Here is a 25773-nt window from a genome sequence, read left to right as displayed (position 1 = left end):
GACGGTTTATACGTTGACGGGAAAGAAATCAATAGCCGACGTTATAATCACACAGAATGGAAATGTCAATTCGCTGTTTGGTTGTTGATCGGGTTTTTGGTTCTGGCAGCTGGTGTAGCGTTTATTGTTCTGCATTTTTTGGATTGCTGCTGGGGTGGTTTCTTGTATTTGGGTATCTCATGTGTTCTAACGAGTGTGTTTTCACTATTGGTGGGTTGTATCGGATGTTGCCGTATCTCGAAGCTGGTCAGCCGTTACCGTGCAAACCAACGCGCTCAAGCAAAAGTTGCAAATGACAATTTCACACGAATTTAATGTCGATGAATGCGGGTTTTATATGAAAAGGCAAATTTTCTTTGCAGTAAAGAGGATTGGGAAAACAATTCGTATGTACCAAAAAAAATAGTACGCTATTATTGGGTACATGAAGAATTTTGTTACGACGTTAGCAAAATTTCTTTCGTGACATTGAAAAGAAGAGCATTGGAACCTAAAATATATTATAGTGATGTACAAAAATTAACTTTCGAGACGGAATATTGGATTGCTATTATACAGTTTTGACACAATTCATACTGTCATGTCAGTCAAATTTTTACGACATTATTCGACATATTTCTGACAGGAGCAAGATTTTATATTTTTGTTTGGTACATAGTTACTCTTTGTTAGCCTACTGACCTCGCTTTGTAATAGCTTATCGGTAAAAAATGACGAAAAGGTCACTCAGTCGTTGTTCTTTTTAGAAACAGCATAAAAAATCTTCTGCAGCGTTATCCTATGTTTTGAAGAAGACCACCCAATGGTACGATTTAGTGCTTTCTAGCAAAAAACGCACAATCGTACACTCATTTTGCACACTTACCCTGGACTATGGCGACAAAGCTTTTTTTGATTCGAGTTTCTCAGTTCTTAGTCCACTATGACTTTACACATGCACAAATTCGTCGGCAAAAATGGGCGAAAATAGGCTAATAATTTAGCCTGTGATGAAATTCGCAAATAAGTAGCTACTGTATTCCCAAAAGGCATTTCAAGAAGAATGTTATCTCCTATAATATAAAAGGAAAGAAGGGTTTTAAAAAATTATAAATGTTATCATTATAGTAAAATTTTTACTAATATTTACAAATTTGTTATGAAAATAAAAGCCTTAAGTTATTTATTATGAGTCGACTTTCTTCGCATTTCCGTCAAATTGCAATTTCTGATCATCGTTTGACTCAACTATGAAATTTGAACGTGAGAGTAGAACACGCTCTTTTTATAGGCAAATTAAGAGCAGACAAGAGTCAGCCATAAATATTGATTCAGCGTGTCACGTACGATATTTTAGACAAAATATATTAAAGATAAAATCGAAATTTGACGTACACGGGAATCAAGTCAACGTAATAATCTAACTGCGTCATGAATAAAATAACTGTATATAAAAGTTATGAAAGAATAATAAATTTCAAATGCGTGAGAAAAATATGAAAATTTATAAAATTATTGCTATTTATGCTATGCTATCCAGATCTTCCTTAAATTAAGTTTTCCAGAGAGTCAATTTCCAGGGGTTATTTTAGAATATCGACCCCATGTTAGTCTGTACACAGACCCAACATTATCTACGGATAGTTTATAAGGCCGCTTTTGCGCCGTGTCTAATTTATTTACGGAGCGGTTTTATCACGTACCAGCTAAAGCCCAGAAAGTCTATCGAAGGAAAGCAAAAACAAGTCGAAGGGGTACGAAAACTATTGAAAATCAAAGCAAATCTTTCTGAAGGTAGGAACATTTTTGAAGATACAATTTCATCTTTTTGAGAGTTTGAGTCTCTCAGGGTCAGAGTTGTAATCCCGTCAACACCGATAATTTCTTAATTTCTAAACTCATGTCAATTTGTAATTACCCTTAGAATTACCTCGTTTTAATTGTTTTGTTTGTTTTCCTTTTTGTACATTTTGTCTCATAATATTCAATTCTTTTTCCACTTTGCTCAAAGATTCTTCTTCCCAATTCTCCGCTGTTATCATTCGATCCAAGTCGGCTAAAACTGAGATCAAATTCGATTCCAACTCGAAATTCGAATACGGTAATTTAGGTAGGTTATATTTCGGTTTTACTTCCTCAATTTTGTCAGGTTTTTCGATAATTTCGATTTCTTCTATTGATGATTTTGAGTTTGAGGAGCTATTGTTGACGTAGTAGTAAACTGCAGGGTCATTCGTTGAGCTATCAGTAACAGCGAACCGAACCTGTTTACGCTTCTATGAATCAAATGAAGAAAGAATACAAAATTAGGGGTGATATATTGAATCGAATGAAATTTGAGGCCTCTTTGTTAGATAGACCGTATACAAAGAGGAAGTGTCAAACAAGAACCTTATTCAAACGATAAAAAAAAAATTTTCTTGGACTAATTTATACTGACAACCTTTCTATACAACCAACGAAACGAAAATACAACGAAAAGGCGCAAACCACGTGCTTTAAAAATCGCTATCAAGAAGGTGGACGTAGAAACTTTGCACGAGATTGATTTTCGAAGAAAGCGTATTAAAAATAGATATAGAAGATAAAAGCGTAGGCGAATGTATAGGTAAATCATACTTTTCCCTTTGATCGAAAGTATCCAGTCCAAATATCTTTCCACGAGCTGATCATTTTCTTGGACTTTGCATCTGACCATTCGTTTAATAGAACCATTCGGAACATATTCATTGCCAAGATATACCAATAAGCTGTGTACAAAATCACCCATAACATGCCTAAGTGGACACCTGCAACATTTGTGATGTCACGGAGTTGACCGCCACCCGGTTGCCACCAGCGGAATAAGAAAGTGAAGAGAAAACTTTCTGCATATGAACGATAACCATCCAGCTGTGCTCCAAAAAGCTATAACAAAGATTGTGTGAACAAGTTGTTGAATAATAGAACCACGATAAAAAGATAAGAGGTAACATTTCATTGATTTTGCATAATTATTTTTTAGAGTGTGAGAAATTTAATTTTAAAGGTAATATTTTTACACAAGTGTTCCCTTTTCATATCCGACACATATTTCAGAGTCTGTTAAATTGCGCGCCTTCTAAAAAGTGGCGCTCCTTGCGCGCCTTAATCTTTTTTGCGCGCCTTCTAATTTTTTACGCGTTTCTGATTTAACAAGTGTCTTGAAAAGTTTCTAAATGCCTGTATAATTTGTTGCAAACCCGTTGCAAATGCAAAGAACCAGACACAATGCTTTTTCTTGGTTATTTGAATGGAAAAAATTGGACATACTTTTGGGGATAAATTTTAGACTTTTCTCCAAATTATTGAAAATAATGTGCTACAGTAAACTTTAATTAAAAAAATTCAAACGAAATTACAATAATGGCTGGGTATGCAGAAGCAAGATGATACTATATATGAAAATCGGTCTTGTAACGGTACAATACTACATAGGAAATTATTTTGACCATACAGAGTATTTAAAAGGAACTAAATGGTTCCGAGTAACGTGTGTTATTTTTTTGAGCCATTTTGATTTTTGATTTTTAAAGCACACCTCAGTGCTGCCATTTCTTTTGTATTTCGATCTTGTTATTGATTTTGAAAAGTGTCATAAGAAGAAATCTTTTGATTCAGACTTTACGAGTTAGCATTTTGTTATTTGTTCAAATTCGATTCTATTCTTTGATTTACAATTTTGACATGCAAAACTGCATACACTATTATCTATAAGCGCGCCAGAATTTAAATAATTGAAAACATTTCAACCCCTTTGAGCGCCTCTTTGGATTTCCGTTCACTCGTTGACCAAATATGGCTAAAAAACAGTCAAAATCTCAAAAAAGTGAGTTTCTGGAAAACTTTGGCATTTTTCTTACTTCATTGGCCAAAATCCCTCCAAAAAGACCAAATTTGCAAATTTTTTGTGTTGATTTTGAAAGTGCATTTCATTTCCATCAACTTAGGCTAAAATGAAGATTTCAAATCGAAAATGGGGCTGGCAGAAAGGCTTTGCCCTCCTGCTCCTGCATACCCAACCATTATTTTAATTTCGTTTGAAATTTTTAAATAAAAATTTAGCACATCAAATAACCAAGAAAAGGCATTAATTATACAAGCATTTAGAAACTTTTCAAGACACTTGTTAAATCAGAAACGCGTAAAAAATTATAAGGCGCGCAAAAGTTAGGGCGCGCAAAAATTAGGACGCGCCAAAAATTAGAAGGCGCGCAAGGAGCGCCACTTTTTGGAAGGCGCGCAGGCGCGCAGGGCGTGCAATTTAACAGACTCCATATTTCATATCAGGACAGTGTCTGCCTCTTGTTATATTATGCTGATATAAGCGAAAAGAAGTTTTTCTTTTCCTATTTCTGACCTATCTTGCTTCACATCCGTGTCAATTCAATATCAAAAAGCTTGTAAATGAAAATTGATGAGTAAGGAAACGATATCACTCTCATTTAAAAACAAAACCCTTAAAGCAACATTAATTCTAATCTTGAGTAAATTTGCAAAAATGGCTACAAGTTAGAATGAATAGGACGGTTTACTCAAAAATCAGTGACAAATATTTTGAAATTTCTCTAAAATTTCTTAGTAAATGAGAATAGTGGACTCACCAAGTAACCAACATTTGTGAATCCAATTACAACAACAATATGAAGACCAGCCACTGAAAACAATAAACCTTGAGCACGCTTTAACATCTTTCGCATCAACTTGTAAACACGTGATAGACTCATAAGTCGAACGCACTGAAAAATAATTCGCAATAAGCCATTGTATTAAGGGTACCGGACGGTAGTCCAGATATTAGATCAGTCAATTATTGTGAAAATAACCCCTTCCACTGAATTTCGTGCCCCAGCTTATAATATTCATCACGATAGAATCAGCTGGATAAAACAGTGCCAGGTGTTAAAGATTTTCCGACACCTTCAGGAACGCGTCGGAAGAGATTTCTACATCGGGTGTTGGGAAGCGACGAGCAAGATTTTCATACATAACCGAAACAGGCCCGGCGGAACAACCGTAAAAGTGGAGATGCTGAGTGCTCAGATGAGATAAAATTTGCCAGCAATTAGAGAAAATAACAAACTCATTTGCTCAAAAGTGGGGAGGCTGAAGTCTCCCCAGTCTCCCCGCTTCCGCTGGTCCTGGGAACATTGAGGACGAGGTTTTTGACAATGAAAGCCACGAATGATAAAGACACTATAAAAAAATTGAATTCACGGAAATCTAACATCACTTACCCTAATCAATAGAAGAAACATCGAGACACCAAAACAATGTTTAGCGAGTTCATGTTTGGTTACGTAATCCAACTGTACAACGTTGTCATGGTTATCTAAAGTGATTATTTCATATATATGCAAAACTAAACCTGCTATGGTAACCAATATGAATAGTACTCTATTTAAGAACCAAATATCAAAAATCCATCTCCAGTTAACAATCAATTTGATCAGTGCTCTGTAACCAAGTATAAAAAGAACTACACTTAACAGCGCCATGCAGAAATAGCCAAATCCTTTCAAATTTGTTATGTCGTCTTTGTAGGGTACTACGTTTATTTCCAGCTGCGCGTGCGTATATCCAGATCGTTCCATATAAATGGATAGATCGTAATACGCAGATAACTGCATAGCAGGGTTGGTTTTTTTGAAATTGTTTTTAATCGACCGAGCTTCTGGAATCAGCCATACCTCGTCTCTCAATTCATCAGACATAGCTTTGGCCTCTGATTTTGCATTGCTGTTCAAAGGATGTGGCAAAACCAGGTCACGTGTCTTAGGAAACCTTGTCAGAATTGAATCTTTACACAAGACGCTTCTGTAATCTTCAAATGGACAGGACGGGCCAGCAACACGATATTGTTTAGTACGAGGTACATCTATCATATGCCATGTATCGTTTGCATCATACAAATATGGAATGTAGACCTTCTCCAACCAATCAAAATATTCAGCATGGAAATTCCTACAAACGTAATAAATAATCACGAAAACCATGAAAAATTACGTAATTTATCACATTAAACAAAGCAATGCCAATTTGAGGCTCAAAATAATTCATGATAAACATAATAAGACGGTCTAGCGTCTAAGTATTTCAATCTGTAGATGCACATCAACGTTGATGTAAACTGGTGTAAAGACGTTACATCATCAGAGAAGAATACCCGGGTTTAAAGTTTTGATTTTCTGCTTTTATTTCGTGTGATTTTACTTGGCTGAAAAGTAAAGTAGTAGTTGGCCATACAGTAAAATATCAGCGAGTTTTGTACACTACACAGAATCAAAACAGAAACTACAGTACTTGACTAATAGGAATGGAATCTCATATTCGTTATATTCATAACATTATTTTATACAAAAGCACCCAAAAATACTCCGGGCATTTGCCAGTAGTTTTATGGCTCAAATTCAAAATTAATGAATAACACCGGTATTTTTGGGTGCTTCCGTATAAAACATTACATCATAAATATTAATACAGGCTTCACTTACTGGCTCTTGAACTTTGGAACGAGTTCATTTCTCACTCGGTCTTTGAACATTAATTCTTGATGTTTCGGCGTGTGAAAGACGAAATATAAAGACACAACCAACCACAGCAATAAAAGTTGAAGTAGTAGGTCTCTACGATATTTTCGTCCTTGTCTCATTTGCTTGCCCACGGAAATTGCATCTTTTAAAACTGTTCCAGTAGGTGGCGTGATTCGATCTTTATTGGGCGGCTGTGGTGTACCAGATGGACTAAAAAGATGGTGGATATTTTCATTAGGTATTTTCCTGTGTCTTGTGTTCTTGTGTTTTTTTCTATACAATGTTGCGAAAACATTACGACAAATCTAATTTTAGAAGCCGAGGAAAGCGCCCTTATAGTCTAGGAGTAGTGTTTACGTTAATGTATACAGTTGACGCTCTCTAATTCGACGTTCTATTATTCGATACGCTCCATTTTTCGATTTTATTATATTTCTTTAAAGCTGTTTACAAAATAGCTCGGGTCTAATCAATATCAACTATTAATTACAAGTCAATTTAGTTGGTAAACGTTGAACTGCAACCTAATACCCTTACCAGATGAAGAAATCATGATGGTCGACTTTGTCAAGATCATATGGCTTGATAAACAACGCCATGAAAGCTGCTATAAACACCAACTAAACGAAAAATTAGACATTGATAAGTCGCAAATTATAATGTGGTTGCTTAACCCAACATGCCGTTTTTTAATCAACTTGCCGTTTTTTATCGGGGTTAGAACTAAAACATTTTGAACAATCTAATAACGAAAACGTTCAGCTAGTACGGTGCGTAAGATTTTAGGCTGTGTGCATCCCTGAATAGTTTTTGTTATGATGGATTTGAATCAGATTTGAAAAAACTCTCGCTCAACCAAGCATGTTTTCTTGTGGTGTGATCTATTTATCTAAGCTTCTGTCACCAAAACTAAATAAAAACGCTTATTTATGACCTTGTCTACCATACAACTCTTTCTCACTTAAATTTCAATAACCCCGACGTATCTCGCCTCAAAAATATGGCTTTGCAATTGGTGCCCTTACCCCTTCCTACTTTTGGGTAGAATAGCTATATCATAAGGAAGCCTTCGGGTCACCCTCGAATGTGGTCGCAAAACATACATAATCATATTAGCTTACCAAAAAGGGGAATGTTAAGAAGAAATCTTCTAAGAAGCCAAACACTAAACATTTGAGCCATTTGATGGAGGTGTGATACCCAAATTGTTGACCATAAGTGATGACAATAACGATGGAGAAAGCAGAGATGAGGAAACAACACATGAAACCAATGTATTTACACCAGTGTGGTAATGTCCAACGTGTCTGTGGATCCAACTCCACAACGTCTATAGGGGAAAAAAGGTTAAATAAATAGCAGCCAGTCAAAAAGCGTTATGGTGTTGTCCATGCATCATTTGTATGCATCATTTACCGGTATGTAAAGATTCTGGAAATGGATCAGAACAGGTAAAGCTTTAATGGATATTAAAAAAAAAACATAATAATTCGTGCCTCTTATTATAGACTATTCAAACTGTGCATTTTTTAAACCAATTCAAAAATTATTTTTTCAATTTCAAGATTTATGTTTAGGGAACGAACTTCAGAGAACGAACTTCTATGGAGTGGTTCTTCACGTGTCCCGAATCGTAACCTGGGGCGCTGAGCGGTGACATTGCTACAATCAAGGTCATAATATTTGAGAAAAAAGGGAAATTCCCCAGGAAGTCTTGAAACCACAATCGATTTGTAAGTGCTCTAACGTAGATTCGAATGGTAGAGTTACTTACGATCTTAGAATCCAAAAATTCAAAAATAGTCCAATATATAAGGCTCAGAATATAGCCTGTAAGTCTGCCAACCCATCCCAACTTGAAATATCCGATTAAATTAAACAAATAGCCCAAAATCAACTTTCTCGTCGGAACTTTAAATCTTGAAAAACGTTAAAATAGCCGGAATTCTCAATATATTTCGACCATGATTGTACGTGGTCGATTTGCATGTGGCTCCAACTCAAAACCACCTGGTCATGAAACGAGTGCGCTACCACTCGACCACGAGCCCCCTAAATCTCGAAACATACTTGGTATTTGTAAATGAACCATCAGTTCTTCATTCTTCTTAATTTGAGCAGATAACCGTGCTTCTGTACTACTCTCACGAGTGCTTCGACCAAAGAAACTGAAATAGAATGTTTAGTACATAAGAGTTCCTTTCTCACTAAACCAGTCATTGAAAGTGAAATTAAATACAAGTTACGATTTGAAACCGTTTGCTTTTATGGTTCAGGATTTCAAAATCTATTATTTTAAGCAAAAATGCAGTGGCGTAACAATTCATCAACGTCAAAATGATAATAGGAACTTCATCCAGCTTTACCGTTTCAAAGTTTTTCTTAAAACTCATCCGGGCATCAAGGTTACTACTGTAAAATTCGGATAAACATCTAAATCGAACTAAAAGTAATGGCACTTACTCGGCATAAGCCAAGTCTTCAAAATTTTCCATCGCATCAAAGAACGGTTTATTTTCTTGTTGAGGTAGTTCTTCCAGTGGGTGTAGGATTTCGACATTTTCTTCATCACTTGGAGAAGGTATCAATCCACCAAAAGATCCATCTGAGTGTGTTTTCTTGATCGCTTGTTTCGTCGAAGATGTAGCGCCGGCATAGAATTCGTTCAGTGATGGGTATGAAAGTGAACTTGATCTATACTCGGGCGGTGGCGGTAAATGTGATTGGTAAGATGGGGCGGATAAAGGTGGTTCAACATTCAGTCTTAAGGATTTAGCGGGTAAAGCAAAGGAGCGCGGTAGACGAATGATGTCTTCATCGTTTGAGAAATTGATCTTCTTCATCTTTTGTTTGCCACTGGCTGTTGGTTCATCTGTAAAAAAATTATTCAATCTATTCGGATGAAGTCATAAAGGTTATAAGGTTATTCATTAGTTCGTGGACTAAAATTAATAAATTAATCGAGCTACCAGACAAACAACCTACCACGCATTGTGATGTACAATTTTTTTCTTTCCTCAGAGACAAGAGGATGTCTCGATTTTATTCAGAATCATCTTTATAAGCGTGAAGAAGTCTACGCATAAAAAGCTGGTAAAAATTGAAATAGTGGATACATTCTTTCAATAGACCTAGGGAATATTCACTGTGCAGCTACAATATAGGTGTACTACTTGTTCCAGGGTTTACAAGTGGTTTCAGCACGGTACAAAACCAAAAAAAAACAAAGAACACTTTCAAACATTACGGTTTGGTCTTTTTCTTTCATTCCTCAAAAACCTTACTAACAATCTAAAAGTTCGCTCGAAAATCAAACGCGCCAAAATCGCACAAAACGAATAGTGATACAAAACAGCCACTTTGAAATAAGACAAAACCGAGTTGGCTTATTAACCACGAAAGACTTTTTGCAGAGTTTTTTTTGCGGCCAGCTTGGTTTATCTCTCATCTTCAGCGGAAATGTTTTTATTTGATTTTTGAGCGAGTTTTAGATTTTTAGCCGTGAGCACGGAATCAAGCCATTGTTGAAAATTTAGCCACGGTGTTTACAAAGTGGAGACAAAATGTAATACTTACCGCTTTCGATAGCTTCTTTGGCTTCTTCAGCTGACGAGTCATCATCCTCAAGGAAATTCAAATTATCGAAAAATCTCAATTGCTTTTTGGTTCGTTTCAAAGATGAAAAATCACCATCTAACGATTCACTGGATTTGTTTGTACCGTGATGGTTTCGGTTGTCAAGGAGAGGTGTGGTATCTATATCAACAGATTCCAACATAACGCGTTTTGGTTCTTTCCAAATTTTCAACGATTTTGTTTCAACCTGATGTCAAAAAAAAATTATTCGATTCAAGTACTTTAGGCGTACAAACTACAAAAACTACAAAAGTCGAAAAATCGCAAAATTTACGACATTAATTTCGCAAATTTGAGGAAAAAATGTTTTTTTGTGAGTATAAAGTTTCGCAAATCGTTGAATAAAAATGAGAATTTTTGAAATAAAATCGCCTTAAAGTGAAAATATTCCTTATAAAATTCGATAAAGACGGTTGCTCTTCGACTTTTTAAAAAGACATTAAAGGAATGATAAAACTATGAAGTTTGATATTCATTACGATTTCGAGGTTTTATAGATTTCCAATTTTTTTTAGTATTTTCCCCGAGCATAAACTTTCGCGAATTGCCCTGTTAAAAAATTTCAAAGACATTTGCTTTCGCAAAAAAGGCCAAAATTCACGAAAATTGCAACAGTTTCTGTTCGCCTAAAGTAGCAACTACTTCGCATTCCTAGAACTCTGGGTACTGTAAAGTATCATTACATTTCGTTTTTTTCGAAAATCATATTTTTTATCAAAAACAATAAAAGTTGGCACGCAATTTTGGTTCTAGCAAGCTAGCGTTATCAAAATATAAGGCTGGTGAAAAATTATACCTGTTTCTGTCGACTTTTTCTGAACAGTAATAAAAACAGTAGATTCAATGGGAAGACAATTAACGCAGTAATTGCACCAATTATAAGTTCTTCAAAGGAATATCCCTTGAAACCAATGTAAATATCCACTTCATCATTTGGAGCCACACGGAACCAAGCAGCGTTGACTGCCATCCATGAGAAAACGAGTGTCACCAAACATGTTAGACGTTGCACTCTTGTAAATCTGGAAGAGAGGGAAAGCATATGGAAACATTAAATGAATGAAACTGTTCTGTACATGCATGCGCACTTGTTTGTTATAATACGGAAACTAATTTTCGGGGGGGGGGGAGAGGTATTAAGAACGCAGTGTTCGTGGATCATAGTTTCGCGGTTGACACACGGTTTTGCCTATGTTCTTTAATTTTCTAGAGATATTTGGTAAAATTATCCCTGCAGAACTAAATGGTAAAACCCGAAAAGTGCGAACATTAGTTATGGTGAAAATGAGCTCTCTTCAGGTAAAAAGCTGTCCAGATAGCTCTTACCACAATTTCAATTAGACGCACTCTTTCACCCTGATTTTCAAAATACTGTAATTGACTTACTTGCTAAATTTAGGTTTTTCGAATATGGACAACCACAAATGATAATCATTGAAAGACCTCCCAATGACGTCATAAAAGATGGTAGAGAATTTTCTCATTTCTTCAATATCGGCAACGTGAAATTCATGTTCGAGTTTTTCATCTTCACAATCTACACCTATCCATCTGAAATACAACAATAATTGGGTTAGTGTTCAAAGTCTAATTTTTATATTAGAACACAAAATCTCAGATATACGACAGAAAAGTTCACTGAATTATAATACGGAACAAACGGGAAGAATTTTGAACATAACAGTAAGCATTACCAAAGCTTTCAAATGCTAGAAATATTGAGAGCTTTGCTTTTACTTAGTTGTCAAAGTCATATACGGATACAGTAGAGTCTCTTTAACTCGAACCTCTATAACTCGAGTGCCTCTTAACTCGAACATGCGTCCTCGTTCCTTCATTTAACAAGCCTTATAAATCTTATTCTATAACTCGAACAAATTTGCGTTCCCCGTGCGGGTTCGAGTTATAGAGACTCGGTAGTTTGAATTGCCCAATAGAACCTTTCAAACTTTAAATGGAGATGGAAAATCGATCATTTATGTATTATATTTGGAAGTTAATACCGAAGTAAGGTACTTTTTGAGCAAAAGAAAAATTGGACGTACTTATTGCAGTAGAAGAAGAACTTCTCTCCACTGACCATACTTCTTATGATAACACGTTCAAGGTACCATGATGGATCAGATCCTGTATTATCATGCCATATCTTGATCTTCCGAATCTTGCCAATACTGTGAAAAGAAAGAGTGGGAAAGAGTTAAAACAGTAGGCCAGGAATGAACATAACTTCTTTGATTATATTCTTTGTTTAATTAAGCAAGAAACAAAAACATCAAAAAAAACGTGAATTCATTTTTATTTCTTGAAGGTTTAGCTGTTGTGACTCTTAGCAAGACTATAGCCCCATCTTCTAGCAGGATAATTCAGTTCATTCATTGAAAATAATGGCATCTAAAAAAAGAGATTGAAGAGGTTTTGCAGTACGACATGCAGAGCAATTGGGACTTGATAATGATAAAGATATAAGATTGATAATGCACAGGGTCAACAGTCACTTGTTCACATTCAATCTCAGACAATATCAAAATAGTCTCGTGTATCTCGTATACGATCCTAACTCACTGAGACATTAAAAAAATATACCTTCTATCCAATGAAATCCTGAAAATATCCAGACCATTTCGTTGAAAAGGATTATCTCCTTGTAAAATACGTGCTTTACTTGTACACTTCGTCCCCAGTACTTGAATCCCAACGTTAGCCGATGTACCAGCCCACGGGTAGGCTCCAGTCTTGATTCGTACTTCATATTGAAAGAAACCATCTTCAGAACCGATGAATGGGATAATATGTTGAACTTGTGCTTCTTTAGAGTCTTTGTTGAAAGCAACCAGCAGCAGTATGAGGTACACAAAAAAGATGGCGATACAAGTTGCTAACATCACTGGGTTATTCTCAACGTCCAATTTCTATTACATAAAAAGAGTCTGAATAATTTTATGACGTACGAAACCCTGCGTAAAGACCCTCCAGAGGGGGGAGGGGTAACACAGTTAAGCGACATCACATTTGTTGTACAGCACGAAGCTTCATTTTGGCTCAAACCTAAGAGCGAGTTAAGAACTATCTAATTTCAAAGCTAACTAAGAACATCCTCCACATTGCCCGATGATGGGAGAAGAATCTCTCGAAACGTAACCAAACGTAAATCTCGTGATCCAAGCCACGATAAACTTCCAATTAAGAACATGCTAATTGTAAGCACATTAAAAGGACAGAATCACATTCATTCTTATAAAAAAATCATGTAATCTATTATGTATCTTTTGTGAATGAATTATTCTGAATTAAGTTTTTCTTTACCTCTTTTTTATTCAAAATCTTCTAAAACTTACAATTCAGAAAAGGTTTAATTTCAGATTTTATTTGCTTCCTCCTAGAGAATTAATTTCCAACGCTAATTTACCTTTAATACAGTGAAATCAAGTTTATTAGGTGCAATATTGATACTGGACCCAAAAGATGTTAAATGGTTACATGAACAGACTGCAAGATGAAGTGTGGTTTTGGGTGATGGCTTACAGCCAAATCCTTCCCACCGTGAAGTGGATGTGTTCCAAAATCGACACGTGGTAATGTAGATAGTGATGTTAACAGTGAAATTGGATGAACCGTCTTGGTCAAGACCAAAGTAATATGATTGGTTGTTTGCCAGAGCTGTTTGGTAGTCACTGAAATATTTTATTAGAATCGATTGAAAATTGTTGTGGAGCAAAAAATCTGCTATTATTATTTTAGTAGGGTTGTTTCCTTTAGAGAAAAACAATACAACAACATTAATGTATGAATTGGAAGAATTCAAATATGCCTTGTTTTCCTTTCAGATAAGCGTAATTTTAGCTATGTAGAAATTTTCAGGTTTGGTCATTATGGAAGCAAGAATTCGATTTCCAAACTAAATCGAACGTTTGTTTTCATAATGGCGGAAATTACATAACTTAGCCAAAATGAAAAATATATATCCCTTATTGAACCTACAGAATGATTCTTCTCGAAAACTGTTAATACCAGCAGAACAAAAAATGAAGACCAAAAATAATCACTAGTACCTTCCTTGTAGCATGATAGTTCTTTCATTTTCATCAGAAGTTGGCTTAAATGTCTTCTTCAAGTATCCTGTTCTCCTGGATGCAGTTGGCATTTCATTGAAAGCCAGTTGCGAATAAAGCGACACATCTTCGTTCACAAAAGTAAAATCATCGAGAACGTCAATCAAAACATACAAAGCCGATGACGCCCATCCTTCACTCGGTTCCGTAAAATTCTCCAATTTAAAAACAATCAAATCGTCAGCCTGAATAATGAATGTTTTGTTCAATATCTCATCATTCTCAGCAAGCGGTGTTTCAATAACATTTTCTATAGGAATCCCAATGTCGACTTCAACATTACGTAATTTCAGCTTTTCATTTTTGTCATCAGCGAAAGTTAAAGAAGTGACTGAAGTTTGGCCTTCAATTTGAGAGTATGGATTAAGAGAAGAACACTCGGCGACTTCTATAAGGTCAGCCATGTTTTTCAAGTCGTAAGAGACAGTACAAGAGCCAACTTGGCGTGATCCTTGGACTGTTGCTCCACCGTTAAGACGTTGTAACGCTGTTTTGATGTACGGTGTATCAAGTAACCTTGCCTTTTCACCAATGATTGTAGTATTTAGAATCAAGAAATACAACTGGTCTAACAAATCAAGATTTTCATTTTCAAATTGCGTTGGATTTTCAACTTCATTCAGGGTAACTGTGTCACGTAGATGTCTTTCGGTTTTCCCAGCGAGCAGGCCGTAAGCAATATTACTACTGACAAGATCCATGAATGCATTTTGTGATTTGGATTCAAGACTGATAAGTTGAGCAGCAAATGATTTTGATAAGTTCATCATTTTATAGAGAGAATTTTGAATAGTTTTCCGGCTATCAATTTCAATATCGCTAGGCTTGCTTGATTTTTGAACTGCATGAAAAGCATCTAAAACTTGCGCAATGTTTTCAATAGAGGTTGGGTCGACTTTGGAAGCACCATCAATCAGTTGTTTCAAAATATCGTTTTTAGATTCTTTCGAATTTGCAAGGATCTTACTGGACGAGACAACTAATGACGTCACTTTGTGCAGATTTTTCTCTTTTGCCAATTTTTGTAAAGATGGTATCACCGACTTCTGGATGAACAAACTGGGCTCGATCGAAGGGGGTACTACTCGAACAGTTCTATAAAATAGAATTACCATAATGATTTAACTTTTTTTTTAACTTAGCATTTTCGATCGATTAAAAATCTTTTGGGAACATATTTTACCACCTGGATAATCGTTAACAACTTATAGAGTGAAAACCATTTCTTTCAACTACCAAAACAATTAAAAAGTGCAAGTGTAAGTCAGATGATAGAAGATGTTCTATACTCCCGGGTGCAATTAAGCATAGATGCCGAGTTTGTGCAAGCCATAAGGACTTTTTTCTTTTTCACACCCCCAAAAGCTAAAGTCAAAGGTGTATAAAAACATAAATGAGCAATTCAGTTTTTAAAATTTTAAGATTGACTCCTTAAAAGGGTTTCGACCAAGATTTGACAATTTTTTAGGGATGAAATTTGGGAAAAGTTTCACCAAGGGTAGTAAAGGCGTCAAAAGTCGGACAAAGTTTTCAAAATTCAGTCCCTCTAAATGTTCATTCTCTGGTTCGGACATACAAGTCATCTCGCAAACCCATTTTCTCAACCCCGGGTCTATACTAGGACATAACTACACGAGGAAAGCACATAAAATATGATAAGTTCAAAAAGAAGATTAAATAGGGTAAGCAAGTATCAAAGAAAAAACATGTACTTATTTAAAGCGATTGTGTATACACCAAGTGAATCTTGAACCCAAATTTGAACAGGTAGAGTGTAATCATCTCCGTCTCCTACTGGTAAAAGCTCTTGTATTTGTGTCTGAATCCCTCTGAAGAAGTTGGTCTCTTCTTCTCCCACCACCAACCAGTAGAGGAGAGGTTGTTCTTTATTGTCCTCGTCAGTCCATCCTTTACATGACATTTCGAATGATGTTGTTAAAGCTTCACCTTGGTCAGGTGTGAAAGTACATTCACCTCCGGATGGGCTCTTGTTCTTTTGAAGTTCAAGAATTGTTGAACCGACGGCATTCCATCCTGGCAAGATTAGGAAAAGGGATACAGATACCGTTTTGATAAGACGACGTTAATTTGCATATATCATATCGTGAAAATATATATATTATATCGAATTTTAATGAGAAATAGTAAAATTAGGCTTATTCTGTCATGATTTTCAATCTAAAATGTTCTGATATTGTTCTTAACATGCTCACTTTTATTCCAAAACAGCATTCACATCCTAAGATAGGGAACTCACTGCGCTTAACGGACTCGAAGCTACACTACACTCGATAGGAAAGTGCGTCCTCGCCTGGTTGAACCTGATAAGCATTATAGTAACCACATCAAGAACCAGGCATATCTTCACACGCTCTTGTATCAGAGAATGTTATCCCACTTCCCTTATGTGGCATTAGTTGATCCGGGGAAAGGTAAAAAGTTGATCAAAGAACCAAGTGGAAGTCTAAGTGTATAGCGGCGCCCGTATTAAAAGAGTCTTTGGTTAAAAGAAATTTGTCAAAAAATCAACTATTAAGACATACCTTTAACACGGGCTTCGACTGTGACTTTATACGATTGTTTGCCATCCAATACATTTTCCCTTAACAATAAAACTTTAGATTGTAAAGGGCTTTTGACTGTCGTTTCATCTAGCACAATTCGTTTTCCATTGTCTACACCTTCAATAGACCAAGAGTACGTAACATCTACGGCTTGACAATTGGTACAGTCAGCAGACATCTTAATATCTTTAGTACGTATGTACTTGAATGTTTTGTATGCTTGACAAGTTAAACAGTTGATTTCTACGAGAGGCGCTGCTCCGTCAACGACAACGATCTGAAAAAAAAAGATTTTGATGATAAAGGTTGACTTTTGGAGAAAGCTAGTATTGAAATTCCAAAGGAATAAAGTGTTTAAAGATTCTTCGTAATTAACGTAATTCTTCGTTATCCTACATAAATAATCTCAAAAGACTGCATATCAACTACACAATATATTCTAGCCGTTCACGCGTGAATAAATCTCACGAAATAATAATGTGAGATCGCTGATTCGCGATATCCACGTGAATCGTTTTTCAAGGACAGTTTTAACTGATTTTTGGCTGATTTACGAAATTAAATCCAAAGTGAAATCTTTGCAATTGCTAATTCATACAGTGTATATACTCTTTAAAAAAGGGCTTACGGTACGATAACAACAACGATCACCAGAATAAATCGAAAAAAGATTCGCTTTTTATTGCTAAGATTAATTACTAAACTAAGAAATAAGAGCTCATATAGAGAAAAAAATAAACCGTAAATACAGGACAATTACCTGCTGCGATGTTTTCTCCACACGGGATTGTCCGATGCGTTTTACTTCGACTTCATGCCAATACCCATCCCTTTTATTCAAACTCGGTGATAAACACTGCGGTTTGATTCGTAGCTTCCCATGTTCCGGACTCCATTCATTGACCGGAATAGACGAGTTCCGTAGATTGACATAACAATGTTGATCAGAAACATTCCATTTATATGTTATATCACCAACGGTACCAAAATTAGCGTCCGGATCTATGGTACCGGTTGCATCTAAATAAGCCTCATTCTCGTCTCCGATGACACGGAAAGAGCCACCGGAGATAACCGGAACTAAGGGCGAATATGTGACAGTTAAATAAACGCGGTAGTTGTAGGAAGTTGGAAAGTATTTACCTACAACAAGCGTAATGTACATGAAATATGTTCCAACTTTGAACGCTCTTGGTGGAAGTTCCAACACAGGTCGGTTATCGATAAATTGCATACCCTTTAAAAGTTCCGGTTGAATTAATTCTGCATCATTACATGTCCGGTGTCCAAGACCTTTACAGTGGAACGACCATTTATACTTGACTGGACATTTGGTTGGGATTTCAATTTCACTGTAATACCATTTGGACATCACGTGATTTCGATACCGCTCGGTGGCGTTTTTCATTTCAGAGGGCGTTATAGTTAAATTGTCAAGTTTGCAATGTGAATATCGAATTTGTTCTGTGATTAGAGGATTTTGCGTGTCTGTTCCAGTACCAATCACAGTGAATAAGTAAACTCCTTCACTGGAATTCTTAGGGAATGGATAAGATAATGTTTTATTGATACCAATATGTTTAGAAGGCCCTGAACAGTCTTCCGAAATGTCCGATTTTCGACATATACTCCATCGATAATCCAAACCAGCATAATAATTAGTGACGTCAAGCTCGATTAAAATGAAATTATTCTCCTTGGCACGGTGTACGTTGAGTGTTGAATTTAAAGTGTTTGATGTATTGGGTAAGATAAGTATGGAGCTGACAACAGTCTTGGTCATGAAGATTTGATTATTGTAAATTGATTTCACTTGGATCTGATATTCACCAAATTTGAGGTCATCTGGTATTGTGAAGTTAATTGCTGGTGATTCTCCCAATGTGACATTGTAAGATGATGGATCTGATGGTGAAATGAGGTACCAAATGTATTTTGTATTTGGGATAGGGTTCTTGATTGAAGCATGAGAGATTTGCCCTTTCTGCACATGTTTTACTGATTCGATGACAAGAGGTACTTGGTGGAATGGTTCGTAAAACCAATGGACTGTGTTTACACCAGCCATGTTTCCAACTTCAATTGTGATATTGTAACATTTGTGTGTAGATTCAGTATGGAAGTTGATTGTGCAATATGTTTCGTATGGTTCGATTTCAAATCCGGTCACATCTTTGTATGGGTTAATGCAATCACTTTGTTTGAATTGCGATATGTAACAGTTACCATTTTGCCCAGAGAAAGTAACGTTGAAGGAATATCTATAATCAAAGAAAACATAATGGAAAAGTATAATAAATATGACTTTAGAATGGAAAAGGTGCATTAACTTCTTGACGTTCTCAAAAAGGCAAAAATTATTTTAAGATTATTCGGCCTTGGTGATAGCTAAATCCTAAATGTTTAATACACTTGGAAAGCTCTTTCAAAGCTCTATCTTTTCAGCATGCCAGATTTTTTAATCAGGTCCTCAATCAAAACTACCGATCACGCAACCTTTCATATCTATCACACAGACCAACTGATAGAACGAGTTACCGTTTATAAACTTCTTGGCATCCAATTCGATCAAAATCTAAATTGGCAAACTCATATCGATAAACTCTGTCAATCAGTTTACGCAAAATTATACGTGCTACGCTATCTTCGTCGTACAGCAACTTTTCGTCTGCGGAAGCAACTGGCCGAAGCCCTTCTTATATCGAAGTTACACTACTGTTGTTCATTGTTCTGGAACCTGCCACAAATCCAGTTGAAAAAACTTGATAAACTGCTATGCAGAATTGCAGCTTTTGTGACGCTGAGATATTCTACAATCGAGGATGTAGTCCAGCTTGGTTGGTTACCGATCCAGCAGCAAATTAATTTTGAACTTTTGAAACTCGCACACAAATCGATTCACCAGGATGAGTTTCCATCGTACTTAAAAGGTTTTAAATTAAGAGTCGCTGGACGTAATACTCGTAATGTTGAGGAAGTTGAATCTAAATACGAGACTAATGTATCGGAAAAATTATTTGTTGGCAAGGCAAGTCGCCTTTTGAATGATATTCCAAAAGCGATCAGGGAAGAACCTGATCACAAAAAATTTCGCAATATTTTAAAAAAGTATTTATTAGATCGTAGTCTGGCAATATTTTATACACGTTATATCTAATTTTTTGTTTTTTTCTACAATCGGTAACCTCACAGCAATCTATACATTACTTAATCTTATAGTTTTCTTCGTTCGAGTTAGCAGTATTCAACTCTACAATTTCTCATCATGTTCAAGTCTTAGCAACGTTTTTCGGGTCGTGTCCGTTTTTTTTTTTGTTTTTTTTTTGTTTTTTTTTTCTTGGCACCTCACTCACTTTCAAAATTTTTCCTATTTCAAGCCAATATATTGTAGATTCTATGATCATGAGGTCTAGTGGTTATATTATTAATATTTACATTACAATATTTACTTGATATTTTAGTCTGGTGGTCTGATCAACACTGAAATTTTCGCAGGATTAGCTACTTCAATACTATTACAACTCAACCGAACTTTTCCTAATCAACCACTACAACACCAACAAGTTATACTTTCTGTTTTCTTTTTCTGCAATTTTGCGAGCTCTGTCAGTATCCTTGAGTTCTGTTTTGTGTTTTGTTTCTACAGTTTTACGGTTTTACAATCTGCAATTTTGTGAGCTTTGTCAGTATTCTTGAGTTGTTTTTTTTGTGTGTTTTGTTTCTACAGCATATTTTTTTTCATAGAATATAATTATCTTTTTATTTAAATATGATTATTTTTACATAGGACGAATAGCCATTGTAAAATATGGAAGAGCCTGAAAGACAATTAATAAAAAAAAAAAAAAATACCGGCAGCCGAAAATATCGTTCCTAGGAAAGAACATAATTTCGCTAGTGGGACGTCAATGAGTTAAAATCGTACTTGGCTGTTTAAAACTACTTAAACTTTAACCTTATTGCGTCACTTGTAAACTTACAACTTTTATCTCTCGAATTCTCTTGGAGAGATGAGAAAGTGACAACTATTATAAAATTATAATGTAAAGAAAAGTACCCAAGCATGTCAGGCAACTAGCCCAAACTTTTTATCATATATTCAACCAAAGATGTCTTTCAGTGGGCTTGCTAAGAAAAAAGTTACGTCCATTTTGTGAACAGTCCGTCATTTCTTTGCATAGAAGAACTGTACGGTATGTAGATATAATAATAACTATATATATAATAATTTTTGATTGGTATAAGTGGTTACGGTTACGAATTTTTTTTTTTTTTTTGCCAATATTTTTTAATTTGGAGCTTTGCCTGAGGACGGGAAATCGGCCTTGTCATCATCGCAGGATAAATGTTGAGAAAGAGAGACATTTTAAACTTAACGATAAACATAAACGAAACATCTTACCTAGAGTTTAGGTGTATAAAGTTCGTTGGCAGCTCAATAGACGCGTTCTTGACGGGAGCAATGCAGATAACTCGGTATTGTCGATCTTTGATGAGAACTCCATTTATACTGGCTTCTATGCTAAGTATGATTGGTTTGGATGACGAGACATTATGAGAAAATGAGTGAGAGAATGTTGGGAGATTCAGAGCTGGTAGTATTACATCATCAACTTTGATGACGTAATGAACATTTGGGTTGAAATTGTTAATCATGAATTCTATCTGTGCACCGTTTACAACTTGGATATTATCAGCGTAGATTGTTCCATCTTGATTTGAAGTTAAAGCGAAATTACTGGCATCAATAACTTGAATCGGTTCATGTAGTTGGTACAATGTGATTCGATTTTTCAACGTAATGTTGATTGAATATGTACCGATTTGTGGTTCTTGTATGCTAATTTGGCGAGACGTTGAACGGTTCTCTTTGAATCTGAAATCGATATCCACGTCACTGACATTGATGAACAACGAGATGTTGGTAGGATGGCCCACTTGGATGATGCTTGGTGAAATAGATGCAGATCTGAGATTGGAACAAAGAGATTGCTACAATTTTGATATCAAATATCGACACGAGTTTCAAATTATATTTCTACGTACCAAAAAAGAAAACAAATTGATAATTTTGTAAAAAATCGATTCTCTACACATTAAACTGCTTATCAATGTTACAATATCCCGAACTACCTTATGGGTCATTTTAATGCCGACCCTTAGTAGACGTCAGTCCCTTACATGCTGGCCTTTGATTCGCCGCAACCTAAAAAATGACCCAAATAAGGGTAAGCGTAAAAAGGGTCGTTTTATAAAATGAATTAAATCAGCATACCTGATAGAATATAGGATTGTATCTGTGGTGTAACCCTTTTTGTTTTCACTTTCGACTTTGACCAATAGACGAGCAGCACTGTTATTGAGCTCGACAGTACAGCTAAAGATTTGATTTGACATTGATGGTGGCACTGTGTTTGAACATTGTGATAATCTGATATGCCCGTAAAACCAGGAAAGACTTGATGGAAGGGTATTGTTGATGACTTCGACTTGAATATTTGGTTTGTTGTTAGTGTAGGTCAGAATGTCTAAGATCCTCAATACAGGTGCATTGCCAGGGTTGATGAAAAAAGTGATGTGACGTGTGAGTTGACTGATATAGTTTCCAATAACGAGTTTACATGAAACCTCACCAAAGATATTTTCACCAGACGGCCATTGTAGTGGAATCTGGTATGGATTGTCCAGAGTTTGATTCTTTTGATAGAAAGTCAGGTTTTTGAGAGAATGACACGTCAGAATACCTGTTACTAAGGCAGCATCGGCTGGTATTGGTTTTACTGTCAATGCGAAGGATTCTTGGCTTTTGATCACATTTTCAATCTCTGTTGAATGGTTACCATATTCAGATGAGAACTTGACTCCAGTGACTTCCAATTGTACCCATACGAAAACGAAAGCAGATGCAGTCACATTATTAAATTCTGCCGAAACTTGAACTTTAATAGTACCTTGTTTAAATGTATAAAAATTGTATCGGTCTCGTCCGAAACCTTTATCAACGGGGTATCTTACTGTACTATCAGTCCATGTCATATAGTATTGTTCTTCTGTTTCTAAATTTACAGCAGCCGAAAAATTAAGTTCAGTGTTTGTACCAACGAAATGATGACTTCCTGATTGTACAATTTTGCCATTGATTTTGAGAACCAGTGGTATGTTGACAGTAAATTGCTCAACTACTGAACAATCGATCGCTTCTAAATCATCATCAATGACAACTCTCACTTCGTATAAACCAGGTTTTGTGATCAAATGCTCAATGATGACATTCTCAGCAATTTTAGTCCAATCAGAAGATAAGGAATCTCGCTCACGTATGTACCACGAGTATGGGATGGTCTCTACTGGGTTGTTAATGGATCCGGTCAGATTCTCACCGGCCATAAGGTCATTGGTAAAACTAACGTTTATTCTATCAATCAGGTAGAAAATGAAAGTTTGATTATATTGTGGGTTGTCTTTAAGTGAGCAAGTCATTTCTAAGCGGCCTTTGTTGATTGGCTGGCTGGGTTGAATGGAGACGGTAATTGGTAGATCAGCGTTGATGTCCAGTAAAGTTTCTTGATCAAGACGACAAACCAATTTTTCGTTGAGATTGTATGTATCGTTAACTTGAAGTGACCATGTTAAAGGTTGCCCCTGGATGAAACATCTTTGTTGATGCAACAGTTTAAAAGTAACATTTCTTGGTTGTTTAGGTGCTATAGTTACGTTAGCTGTCATTTCAGAGATGGAATTTTTGACTTGTAGTTTCAAAATGAAGGGTTGATCTTGAGTGATCTGAAGAGCTAATGATTGTACACTTGTAACGTCGTTGATCCAACCAGTATCAATTTCATTGGCTAATCCTATTGAGATCCATTTGTATGATAATTTGGTAGACTTGGATACAAATGATGCATTGATGGATATGGAGTCACCGATAACTCCTTCGATAATCCCTGGCAATGTGAAAGAAATGACTTCCTCAATAATCACTGAGGTAGTAGCACTGGAGATCAATGAAGTACCATCGTGACCGTATATGTTGAGGATAACAGCGTGTGTACCTTCACTTGCGAATGTGTAATCCAGCACCGGAGGTTGATCGGGGTTTGATTGAGTCCGACTATCTATTTCGATACTGTTGATTATCCATGTGTAATTGAATGCACAATACAAGCCAGATATACTATTTGCACCAATCAAAACACTTTCACCACGTTTACCATAAATTTGATTTGGTAGATCAACAATAGCAGAATGAGTGTTTTCAAGGTATTGTATATTTCGTGCAAGTGTTTGTTCGGATATTGGATTCTCCGCATAAAATATTAGTTCAGATTCCTCCACACTATTGACTAGTAGAGCAAACGGGTTTTCTGGGAGAACCTTTTTGGCGCTTGTTTTGGTTTTATACTTCAGTCGAGGTGCGCTGCCAGATGAAATAGACAAGTCTACATTTACGTAATTCCCTTTGCAGACTGCACTCGAATTTAAAGTAACATTTAGTCCTTCGATTCGATCGTAAAGTTGAATATACACTATCTCCACTTGCTGGGAAGGGTAAATAAATTTGACATTGGCATTGACACTTTTGGCACCCACTTTGTCGAAATAATGCGTAAAAGAGGGTCCTGTGTAAACCAGTTCACTACCTTGCTTATCAACTGCCCATTTAGGTGATCCAGGGTTATAACGTAGACATTGGTCAACTTTTAATGTCATGTTTTTTTCCGTGGCACGATTTAATTGTCCAATTAGACCATGTAAATTCACTGCTTCGATGGAGACGGATAGACTCCAAATCTTTGAATTCGATTGCAGAATTTCCAAACTGAATGTACCACTATCGAGAAAAGTATGATTGAATGTCGCTACGGCTAAAGTTTGAGAGACCTTCTCAACACTGGCTTGTTTGATGACAAATTTTAAAGGACCTGTGGGATTTTGAATATCTAAAGTGACATAGGATCCTTTTAGAAGTCGGTAAGTATTGCATCCTATAATCGCATCTGGTACAATACTAACATAGGTAAATGGTTGCTGGCCAACTTGAATCTTGAACTGAACTTTAAACGTATTTGGTGAAACACCATAACGAATATCAACATCATAAACTGCATTTGATTTCGTAAAACTACGGTAAATCTCACGACCAAAATGTTCACAACTGCAGCCATTTTTGGGACATCCATTGGTGACTTGAGAACCACCTTGCTCTTTGAACGTATATTCACATTGACATTGCTTCAACTCATAATATCGATGAGCGTCGTCTTCCAATGTTATGTTCATATCTGTCCCAAATGGAATCTTGAGGTATACAGCATTACTTGAATCAATATTCTCTGAAAAATCAATTTGACCACCGTAAACATCAAGGTCGATATAAAAATCATTATCCAGATTTGTTGATTTAAAAATGAGTTTAGAATCTGTCACTTTGTTACCATTGACGATCTTGAAAGGACCAGCATTAGCCGTTTTCCCATCTGAAGATGAAGGGAAATTGACTAGAATTGTAAGAAACACTATAGCGTGAACAAGGTGATCCATTACTCAAGGTTTTTTTTATGTTGTTTGATTAATATTATCCTTTGTATCTATTCATAGTGTTGGTTTATGAAAACATATCATTCTATAACACAAAATGAGAATCAAATCAATTAGTAAGCTTGCAGTGTGACAGAGGAGATAAATTCTAACATTTGATTGATTGAGACGAAGTGACCTCGATTGAAGAGTCTGGACCCTAGGGGGCACTGAAGATAAGTGACCAGTCGCAGGCGTAGCCTTTAGATGTACGTTCATAGGTCTCCCAAAGTGCACTATTCGGCTTGTAGTGAGAAAAAGTGTATTGAAAGGGTGAAATTTTCAAGAAAAACCCTTTCTCACAGACCCACTGGGAACCCTTCCCACTGAAAAAATTAGCCAAAATAATACTCTAAT

General features: G+C 36.0%; 1 protein-coding gene across 1 annotated transcript; it reads right to left on the bottom strand.

The window, feature by feature from the left end:
• Positions 1-714: 714 nt before the first annotated feature.
• LOC136803983 (uncharacterized) lies at positions 715-25403 on the bottom strand. Its single transcript, XM_067060717.1, has 21 exons — positions 22115-25403; positions 21242-21808; positions 17600-19100; positions 16819-17116; positions 15988-16309; positions 14216-15370; positions 13573-13837; positions 12750-13075; positions 12212-12337; positions 11553-11717; positions 10963-11188; positions 10107-10353; positions 8994-9402; positions 8601-8698; positions 7652-7860; positions 7068-7150; positions 6492-6740; positions 5235-5961; positions 4602-4736; positions 2599-2886; positions 715-2255 (listed from the first exon to the last, which is right to left on the bottom strand). The coding sequence occupies exons 1-21, from the start codon at positions 25378-25380 to the stop codon at positions 1878-1880; spliced, it is 11040 nt and encodes a 3679-aa protein (XP_066916818.1). The 5' UTR covers positions 25381-25403; the 3' UTR covers positions 715-1877.
• Between the last annotated feature and the right edge of the window lie 370 nt (positions 25404-25773).

This window comes from Clytia hemisphaerica, unplaced genomic scaffold (assembly GCF_902728285.1).
Source record: "Clytia hemisphaerica strain Z4C2 unplaced genomic scaffold, Clytia hemisphaerica genome assembly, whole genome shotgun sequence".
Lineage (NCBI taxonomy): Eukaryota > Metazoa > Cnidaria > Hydrozoa > Leptothecata > Clytiidae > Clytia > Clytia hemisphaerica.
This window is presented reverse-complemented; position numbering and strand designations above follow the sequence as displayed.